Raw genomic sequence first — 11,307 nt, forward strand, 5'->3', positions numbered from 1 at the left:
GATGTGTCCCCTTTGCTATTGCATGCACACTCTCTCCATCCCTCCCAGATTGTATCGGGAAACATTTGGAGCTTCAGCCAGGATGTTTGACGTCATGAAAGAACGTAGAGGATGACGCAGTTTATTATGTCGTGCTCTTGGTTTCAACTTAGGGGTGCGTGTGTGACGCACAACCTCACGTTGAATCGAATAAATTCATTGAACCAAGTCAACCAAGTTAACCTCAGTAGTTAGCACCACACACTCATGCGCAGGTTAGTGTTTTTACCCTAATTAGCAACATTAGCGAGAGCATTGGCAGCTGTCAGGATAAAGCGAAGTATTATTGATTGTACTCCACTTGAAAGTCATTACGACGACATGGCATGTAAACGGATCAGACTATCGACTTAATGGACATGTCTTTAGCACTTTAACAATTAGCGTCTTTTCTCAGTATTGCCGCCTTGTTCTGTTTATGTGTGTGGTAGCAGCAGCAGATGAGGTCTACCTGTCGGAGTGATGCTTAAGTCCACTTGGATGTTTTCGATTTTGTTTTTCCGGTAATGATAAAAACTTTAACTTAAGCCTGGTGTCAAAAATTCTGAACTTCCCCTTTAACTGTTTTTTTGGAAAATTACAGCCTGAAAAACAACAGGCTAGGGATGTATCGATCGCATACTTTTGCACCTGAATCCAACTCCGTGTCACCTGATTTTGAGAATCTGCTGATACCGTATCTGATACTGAAAAAAAAGTTTTTTTTTTATTTGAACAAAAGTTCCAAACATGTTACAGTACTTCCTGTTCTGCTTTTTACGGGAATGTCGCGGAGTATAAAATGTAGCATTAGCATTAGCACATTAGCAGATGCCTATTGTAGCTTGTTGATCTCCATTTTACTATTATGACAGTGATCCCTTGTTTTTCGCGGTTAACGGGGACCAGAACCAGCCGTGATAAATGAAACCAACCCCCCCACAATTTTTTTGTGTGTGTGTCCATTGTATTTATTAAGATTTAGCATTGGAAAGATGCATATAAGACATGTCTTTTCACCCAAACCCCCGCCCCCCCCGCCCCCCCCCCCCAAAAAAAAAATTATATATATATATTTATATACAGTGCCTTGCAAAAGTATTCGGCCCCCTTGAATCTTGCAACCTTTCGCCACATTTCAGGCTTCAAACATAAAGATATGAAATTTAATTTTTTTCTCAAGAATCAACAACAAGTGGGACACAATCGTGAAGTGGAACAACATTTATTGGATAAGCTAAACTTTTTTAACAAATAAAAAACTGAAAAGTGGGGCGTGCAATATTATTCGGCTCCTTTACTTTCAGTGCAGCAAACTCACTCCAGAAGTTCAGCGAGGATCTCTGAATGATCCAATGTTGTCCTAAATGACCGATGATGATAAATAGAATCCACCTGTGTGTAATCAAGTCTCCGTATAAATGCACCTGCTCTGTGATAGTCTCAGGGTTCTGTTTAAAGTGCAGAGAGCATTATGAAAACCAAGGAACACACCAGGCAGGTCCGAGACACTGTTGTGGAGGAGTTTAAAGCCGGATTTGGATACAAAAAGTTTTCCCAAGCTTTAAACATCTCAAGGAGCACTGTGCAAGCCATCATATTGAAATGGAAGGAGCATCAGACCACTGCAAATCTACCAAGACCCGGCCGTCCTTCCAAACTTTCATCTCAAACAAGGAGAAAACTGATCAGAGATGCAGCCAAGAGGCCCATGATCACTCTGGATGAACTGCAGAGATCTACAGCTGAGGTAGGAGAGTCTGTCCATAGGACAACAATCAGTCGTACACTGCACAAATCTGGCCTTTATGGAAGAGTGGCAAGAAGAAAGCCATTTCTCAAAGATATCCATAAAAAGTCTCGTTTAAAGTTTGCCACAAACCTGGGAGACACACCAAACATGTGGAAGAAGGTGCTCTGGTCAGATGAAACCAAAATTGAACTTTTTGGCCACAATGCAAAACGATATGTTTGGCGTAAAAGCAACACAGCTCATCACCCTGAACACACCATCCCCACTGTCAAACATGGTGGTGGCAGCATCATGGTTTGGGCCTGCTTTTCTTCAGCAGGGACAGGGAAGATGGTTAAAATTGACGGGAAGATGGATGCAGCCAAATACAGGAACCTTCTGGAAGAAAACCTGTTGGTATCTGCACAAGACCTGAGACTGGGACGGAGATTTATCTTCCAACAGGACAATGATCCAAAACATAAAGCCAAATCTACAATGGACTGGTTCAAAAATAAACGTATCCAGGTGTTAGAATGACCAAGTCAAAGTCCAGACCTGAATCCAATCAAGAATCTGTGGAAAGAGCTGAAGACTGCTGTTCATAAACACTCTCCATCCAACCTCACTGAGCTCGAGCTGTTTTGCAAGGAAGAATGGGCAAGAATGTCAGTCTCTCGATGTGCAAAACTGATAGAAACATACCCCAAGCGACTTGCAGCTGTAATTGGAGCAAAAGGTGGCGCTACAAAGTATTAACGCAACGGGGCCGAATAATATTGCACGCCCCACTTTTCAGTTTTTTATTTGTTAAAAAAGTTTAAATTATCCAATAAATTTTGTTCCACCTCACGATTGTGTCCCACTTGTTGTTGATTCTTGACAAAAAATTACAATTTTATATCTTTATGTTTGAAGCCTGAAATGTGGCGAAAGGTTGCAAGGTTCAACGGGGCCGAATACTTTTGCAAGGCACTGTATATACACATACATATTAAGGCTGTCAAAATTATCGCGTTAACGGGCTGTGATCAATTTTTAAATTAATCACGTTAAAATATTTAAAGCATGCGCGGAACGACCCACTCACGCATTGCCACGAACAGACTATAATGGCGCCGTTTTATGAATATTGAGAGCTAACCCCGGTAACACATGAGAAACGTCAACATCGCGTCAACGATCCCGCCGCGATAACGCACCAGTGACGCTCGGCGTCAATTTCAATAGGACGCGTTTCACGAGCAGCGCGTCTGTGGAGCGGCTCGATCGGTTCATGCGAGGATTGCAAGATCACGCGAGAATAGCTGGTATTTAAAGGTAATAAAAAAACAACACTTTGCCTTTCAGACCCCGCGTATTGGCCAGCTTTCTTTTTGAAAGAAAGAAGAAAAAAGAAGTCATGTGCTGAAGCAAAAAGCAATCCCAATGACAAGGATTTTAACATGTATTTTACAAATTAAATGCGTCAATCATTTTTTTTTCTTATGAACATTTTTCTAAGCTTTATTGATGTTTTTTCTCAATTTAAAGCAACACGCAGAAATTAATAACTTTAATTGTGTAGCAGGATTTGTGTATTATTCGTATTAATTACAGGTGTTTTAGCTCATTTCAATTTATTTTATTTATATCGTAAGTTACGATTGCATATTATTTTGAAAATCGACCGGATCCACTGTATTTTTACACGAGTGACTTCCGGCCTGCCTGATCCTACCCAGTAGTATTGACGCAGGGGGGCCGTGTCTCGCGTCAAATAACAAACTCCGCTGTTCTTTTCACGTGCGACGCGTTGAGCGCTTCTGGGACGCGTCCAACACGCGGCCGCACTGCGACTGGTGTGTATTGGCTGATTGACTTTAACGGCCGTGTTTCACTGCGTTATCGCGGCGGGATCGTTGACGCGACGTTGACGTTTCTAGTGTGTTACCGGCGTAAGAGGCAGAGTCAAGCGAGTGGACTGGACACAGGCATTCATTGGAGCGGCGCTATTTATTGGTATAAGCTTTGCATCTCTTCCACAACAATTATAACTATTGTGGCATGCGATGTGGGGAAGAATGAGAGGAGATGATAGTTTTCTTAACACCCTGTATTGAACACAACGCAGAGAAGATCTACCATTTGCAGCCACCATTGACAGTCATGGTTGCCCAACTTCCCATCATGCATTTGGGAAGTTAAGAACAGTTAAGTCGCTACAGTATCATTTAGTGAAAGCACAACAAAAATAATATTCCTATTTCTCACAAAAAAAATAATGTTCACAAAAAGAAAAGCGCTCAATGCAAAGAGAATTGGCATTCCCAATCAAAATAGCTATGCCAAATAATACTCAGACTTTGATCAAACATTCAAACATGTCATTTAGCCCACCAAATGCACTAGATGGCAATATTTAGTCACTATATACAAACTTACTATATATCAAAATTACTATAACTTTTACTCTGATTATCTTTTAAGAATTACAAGTCTTTCTATCCGTGGATCCCTTTCACAGAAAGAATGTTTATAATGTTAATGCTTGTTTATTGTTCATATCACATTTGTTGTACAGTATGTTGAATGTATACATCCGTCTTGTCTTATCTTTCCATTCCAACAATTATTTACAGAAAAATATGACATATTTTAAAGATGGTTTGAATTGCGATTAATTACGATTAATTAATTTTTAAGCTGTGATTAACTCGATTAAAAATTTTAATCGTTTGACAACCCTAATATATATATATATATATATATATATATATATATATTATATATATTAGGGCAAAATTTTAATCGTTTGACAGCCATAATATATATGTGTATATATATTAGTCAAACGATTAAAATTTTTAACCGAGTTAATTACAGCTTAAAAATTAATTAATCGTAATTAATCACAATTAATCGCAATTCAAACCATCTATAAAATATGCCATATTTTTCTGTAAATTATATATATATTCTGTAAAATAAATTGTTGGAATGGAAAGATAAGACACAAGATGGATATATACAGTGGGGAGAACAAGTATTTGATACACTGCCAATGTCAAATACTTGTTCTCCCCACTGTACATTCAACATACGGTACATAAGGACTGTAGTGGGCATTTCACTCTACTGTCATTTAAATCTGTCTATGCTGTCCTCACTCCGAAGCGTCTACTTTTTCCAAAGCTAGACAGCTAGTGAAAGACGCCTTAATAATCAGACTTCTTCCTTTTTCATCTGATTTATTAATAAAATAGCCTCAAACCATTGTCCTCTTTAGACCGTCATAAAACTACAAAAAAAAAAAAGTACACAAACATTGCATTAGCAACAACATTAGCTTTGCACGCTATACAGGTTCACTTAACATAAACAAAAAGCGTCTCATACAAAAAATAGAACATTTCGCTTACTAACATAATATGTACATTCTTTACAACAACCATACGTACGGACAAATCTTGTCCAAGGATCATATAAGCACAACATTACAACGTAGGCGTCAGCCCAAGACGTCGTCCAGCCATATTGAACTGGCAAGAAAAAAATAAACCATGTCGCAAAGCGACCACAAGAGTTCGCTGTTACAGCACAAAAAGCCTTGCTGTAAAACTTACCAAAAGGCAGAATATTGAGCGGGACATGTGCGTTAATTGCGTCAAATATTTTAACGTGATTAATTACAAAAATTAATTACCGCGCGTTAACACGATAATTTTGACAGCCCTAATATATATATATATATATATGGTTTTTAAGCACTTCAAATGTAAGAATTATGAATTAAGTGAGTTAATTTTTAAATATGTTACTGTCTCACTGAATTATTTTTAAACAAGAATAAAGTAGTAGAAAAATGCTTGGCTTTATCAAAGGATTCATTGGGTGAGTCCACTCAAATTCGCTCAAGCTGCTCACTTACACACAATGAGTTGCCACAGTAACTGTTTAACAAGTTAAACGATGATTGGCGCACGCAGTGCTTTGAAGTTTGTGTCTCTGGCAACATCAAACACAAACATCTCTCAGTCATTGTTAACTTTAATCAGCAACTTCAGTGCACGCCTGAGGAACAAAGAGCAGGGAGAGGGAGGGAGGGAGAGTGAAACTACGCGATCGGCCCGGGACAGCTCATCTGTATTTATCTTTTTTAATTGAAGAAGAAAAAAAAAACGCGATGGACTGAGGGCGCGAAGTTTGAAGCGCGAAGTAGCGAGGGATCACTGTACTTTATTATTATAATGATTCGCTTATTGCATAGTTTGTTCTCATTTTCTGATTAACTAAAGATAACCCGCAAAAATTTAACTTAGACTAGTGCGATTGATGTTTTTTCCTCTTCAGTGTGCATTCTTTGGCTGGTGCGACTTATACTCAGGTGCAACGTCTGAAAAATACAGTACGTAAGAATTTTTTTTAATGAACAAAAATAGTCACTTGCCCTCTAAAGGGTTCAGTGTGAAGCAGAAATTTAATATTCAACAGTTATTATTATTAAACTGTGAATTTACTAAATACACATGTATGATTGAAATGAAAATTTTGTTTACGCAGTCTTATTTTGGAGGCATAATGTGACCATTTAGGAGCATTTTCAAACCCTGGGTAGGACAGATTGTAAGAAGTACAAAGGATATGGAGATATAATAGTGCCAAAAGAAGTGAGGTTGTAAAATGAAAATTATCCCTGTAAAATGACCAATTTTAACTAAAAAAACACTTGTATTTCCAAATTTTGCGTTGTAAAATAAACATGAAAAAAAAAACTCGAAGGAATAAATTGTTCTACAAGTTGTTTTTTTCTGTTTGCAAGTATTTTTTTTTTTTGTTCAACAGGTGTTTTTTCTTCACTACGGGTTAAAAATTACCAATTACAAGTGCACGTTCTTAACGTCTTTTTTGACCACGACTTCTGATTGTGTTTTACAACAGATTATTTCGATGTACAAGTAGTTTTTTTCGTCTGTGGTTACAAGTGACTTTTGTCTCTGAAAACTAAGAATGAGAACGATAAACCGATACGACCGGATATCCGGTTTTACAGGTGAGAGATACAGCTGTATCGATAGTAAAGTTACCATTCGACAGTAATTAGCCATTAAATATTCAATGAACCGATAGTAGAGATAGAATTCGGCTATCGCGAGCACAAGAATTGGCTTCTACTGCCTTGTTCAATGCATTGCTTAATATGATAATAATTTAGCTTTTACCTCACATGCTGCGCTTGAGTCATTCACCACACAGCGCACTTAGATTGTGACCGCTGTTGTGGTTGCCTCAACTTCCCATTCATTTCGGCAGAACCGCTAGTAGTCGCCGTCATTACCCGATCGTCACGGGCGGGTCATAATAACGCGAGAGCAAACAAAACCACTGTAACGTACGCTCCGTAGCGTTTTCTTCACAGCCCAAAACGGAACTAGTAGTGGCAACGAAGCAACATGCTAAAACAATGGACAGTTTGCGCACCACGCCAGCGACGTGCAGCGATTGATTTTCAACGCACCCAGGAAAACAAAAGTCAGACTTCGAAGTGACGAAGGCAGCCAGATCTGTACGCTTCGCATAGGACAGAGCTAGTGTGACGCGGTACAGAGATTGTGACTTTTTAACCCTAAAAATTAACCCACTACAATGGTGGAAAGGGCGGCATACTGTTTCCACGAAACGCAGTGTACTTAAACATGAACATGTGGATCAGTTGATCTTCCTGAAGAAAAATCTGCCCTTCAAAAAAGATATAGACAGTGACGAGGAATAAAAAAAAATGTGGAAGCACAGCCACAAGTGAATGACTTTGCTGTGTATAAGGTTAAAGTAATGATTATAGACCTGTCTGTCTAAAATGCCATGTTTTATTCCCCCAGTTATACCAGTGGTAAAGCATAATTTATTATTTTTATTTATGAACACTAGCATGGTTTTTTTTCTAGAGCCTGCTGCCTATAATTAACATTTTTTGCTTGTAAGATGTTTATGTTGAAAGTTTGCAATTAAATTACTTACCTATTGTGTTAAAAACACCAGGAATACAGTAATTAAATTACTGCACTTCATTGTTGTCTGTCACTGGTGTTATATTTTATTATCAATCCCATCCAACAAAATGACGGTCATATAGTAAGCTTTATTTTTTTTTCATAAAAAATAAAACATAAAATTGGTATGAAATTTTGTTGTTTAATTTAATCATTAATCTTTTTTTATATGTTTAAAATACTGTACGAACGCACACAACAAATGTTTACTATCGTATCGTTTTCACTCTGTATCGAACCGTATCGTTCTTAAACTGTATCGAATCGTATCGAATTGCTCGGCCTTAAAATGTATCGTTTTTTAATCGAATCGTAACCTGTGTATCTAGATACATATCGAATCGGCTTCATGCCAGAGATTCCCAACGCTACTGAAAACGCGACAAGGGGGAGACAAAACTCGTGAGGTTGTAATTGGTGGTTTTTAACCTGTAGCAAAGAAAAAACACCCGTAGAACAAAAAAAATCAGTCGTAAATGAAAAAAAAAAACACTTCTAGAAATTTTTTTTACATTGTGTTTTTTTCATGTTTATTTCACAACGCAAAATTTGGAAATAAAAGTTGTTGTTTTTTTACAAGTTAAAATTAGTCATTTTACAGGTATTTTTTTTATTTTAAAACTAGGTTACGAGTATCTTTTTTGGCTCATAAAACTCGACAAGAATGTGACAAAACCTGTGCACTTGTAATTGGTCATTTTTAACCCGTAGTGAAGAAAAAACACCTGTAGAACAAAAAAATCACTTGTAAACGGAAAAAAAACACTTGTAGAAATTTTTTTTTACATTGTGTTTTTTTCATGTTTATTTCACAACACAAATTTTGAAATACAAGTTGTTTTTTTGTTTTACAAGTTCAAATTGGTCATTTTACAGGTATTTTTTTATTTATTTTAAAACTAGGTTACGAGTATCTTTTTTGGCTCATAAAACTCGACAAGAATGTGACAAAACTTGTGCACTTGTAATTGGTAATTTTTAACCTGTAGAAGAAAAAACACCTGTAGAACAAACAAAAAAATACTTGCAAACAGAAAAAAACAACTTGTAGAACAATTTATTCCTTCGAGTTTTTTTTTTTTCATGTTTATTTTACAACGTGAAATTTGGAAATACAAGTGTTTTTTAGTTAAAATTGGTCATTTTACAGGGATAATTTTCATTTTACAACCTCACTTCTTTTGGCACTATTCTATCTCCATAAAGGAAGCATGGATGAAGGAATTTTAAAGTGGTTTGACAGAAAGCAGAAAAGTAGGTTTCAGCCAAGGTGGGAAGGGAGTATGGATGAATTAATGAAAAGATGCTGAATAGAAAGGAAGTAAAAGATTCCAAGCTAAACACGTAATAAAATAAACCCTACTATAAATGTCAACCTACTATTGGCCCACCCTACCACTCCACAGTATGTCTTCCTGTTTGGTTTAAAGGTACTCAGAAATTCCATGTACTTTACCCTATAACTTATTCAGGCTCATTAACGAACCTCCATCTCAAATAACCTTGTGTAACATTTACAAATGCCGATTATAAAGTCGCCAACGTACATAAGTTTACTTCTCTGTGCTTAAAATGAGAAGAATCCACCTGCCTGTCCTCCTTCATCCACTCGGCTAAGCTAAGAGCTACGAGCACGGCTAAGCGGCTAAAGATGAGTCGGGGCTTTCTGCTTCAATTCTTCCCAGAATCCGATTAAACGTTTGCGAAGACGCGTTAACGAGACCCACCGAAAAACACTGATGGAATCCGAGTTTAAGTCCAACCTACCCATGTCTCCGGCGTCCATTCCGAAGCTAACCCCGACGACCGTGTCAGCATCATCAGATGATGCGGCCCCGGATAGAGGACTCCCGTCCCTGGCCTCCGAGAGCCCGACCGCTCCCTCGGCTTCCATTCAGCCTCCGGGAGGTGCTGGTCCAAGTGGCGGTCGGTAGGGGGAAGAAACAGGTAAGCGACGACGCGGACCGTCAGAAACCCGCAAAAATAAGGAACGAAAAGGCTTATATGTTGCGGATAATCTTTGGGGGAGACATGTTTTCCGAGGAGTGTGCCTTCATTTGCTCGGACAGCTGCTCTTGCTGAGTCTCCCCGGCTCGACTGCACTGCTGTACGGTCAGGCTGCTGCGGCGGTTCAACCAACCACCGCCGACTGGCACGGGGCTTTGAGGCTCAAGGATTCCCCCTGGCGGCGGAAGATAGACTTTGGATGCAGGTTGTCAAATTTGTCAAGCGATGCAGGCTTTCGAACTGAGAAGTGGAAAGCAACAAAGTACAAACTTTTTGTAATCATTTGTATCAATAACTGATAATTGTTATAGGATATTCTTGATGTAAAATCTAGCCATTGTTTGACCAATTTCCCTCACAACAGGCAGTGGCGCCTCCAGAAATTTTTCATAGGGGTGGCCAGATGGGGCCACTTAAAATCTTGGGGTGGCCAAACCTAAAAGCCATAATTTCAGGTTTTCATTATATTATTGCAGTAAAAAGATCAGGAGAAAACTATCAGAAAGACTTAAGGACACGGCTACTGATATACTTTGGTGTATTGTGTAATATTTGATGTTACTAATTATTTAATGTGCATAGTCCATAACTGTCCAGTCAACATTTTGAGTTCCACAACAAGTCTGTTTTATTGTGTTATGTTATTAGGCATAAGGTGTACATTTAACTAGGGCTGTCAAACGATTAAAGTTTTTAATCGAGTTAATCACAGCTTTAAAATTAATTCATTGTAATTAATCGCAATTCAAACTATCTCTAAAATATGCCATATTTTTCTGTAAATGATTGTTGGAATGGAAAGATAAGACTGATATATACATTCAACATACTGTACATAAGTACTGTATTTGTTTATTATAACAATAAATCCACAAGATGGCATTAAGATTATTAACATTCTTTCTGTGAAAGGGATCCACGGAAAGAAAGACTTGTAATTCTTAAAGGGTAAATGTGAGTTTGTATATTGTGACTAAATATTGCCATCTAGTGTATTTGTTGAGCTTTCAGTAAATGATACTGTAGTGACTTAACTCTTCTGTCCAAATGCATGATGGGAAGTGGTGCAACCATGAGTGTGTGTGGTGGCTGCAAATGCTATATCTTCTCTACGTTGGGTACACTACAGGGTGTTAAGAAAAAGATCAACTCCTGTCATTCTTCCCCACGTCGCTCCCCACAATATTTACAGTTGCTGTGGGAGAGATGACAAAGCTTTTGCCAATTAAAAGCACGGCCCCAATGAATACTTGTATCTACTCCACTCACTTGACTCTGCCTCTTATCTCTGTATATAAGCAAGATGGCGCCATTGTAGGATGTTTGCGGCAATGCGTGAATGAGTCGTACGGCGAATGCGTTAATTGCGATAAATATTTTTATGTGATTAATTTTTTAAAAAAATAATTACCGCCCGTTAACGCGATAAATTTGACAGCCCTACATTTAACAAAACAAAATAAATGCATTCATTTGGGATGAAATGCATAACTGATGCTACAACCATCTAACGATATACTG

The 11,307-nt window shown here is 38.0% G+C and overlaps 1 protein-coding gene across 7 annotated transcripts in view; it reads right to left on the bottom strand.

Moving 5' to 3' along the window:
• pip5k1ca (phosphatidylinositol-4-phosphate 5-kinase, type I, gamma a) overlaps positions 1–9,942 on the bottom strand; it is an 85,549-nt gene extending 75,607 nt beyond the window's left edge. For 3 of the 7 annotated variants that reach the window (XR_009063838.1, XM_057840971.1, XM_057840972.1), the window contains exon 1: positions 9,547–9,940. Coding sequence is in view for 5 of the 7 variants with exons in the window: in XM_057840971.1 (XP_057696954.1) it covers positions 9,547–9,673 (127 nt within the window). In the remaining 2 variants the exon portion in view is untranslated. Of the gene's footprint in view, positions 1–9,546 lie in introns of all 7 variants that reach the window. The other 4 variants (XR_009063837.1, XM_057840970.1, XM_057840969.1 and 1 more) reach the window with 3 other exon arrangements.
• Positions 9,943–11,307: the final 1,365 nt, after the last annotated feature.

Source organism: Corythoichthys intestinalis, chromosome 7, assembly GCF_030265065.1.
Source record: "Corythoichthys intestinalis isolate RoL2023-P3 chromosome 7, ASM3026506v1, whole genome shotgun sequence".
NCBI classification, from domain to species: Eukaryota; Metazoa; Chordata; class Actinopteri; order Syngnathiformes; family Syngnathidae; genus Corythoichthys; species Corythoichthys intestinalis.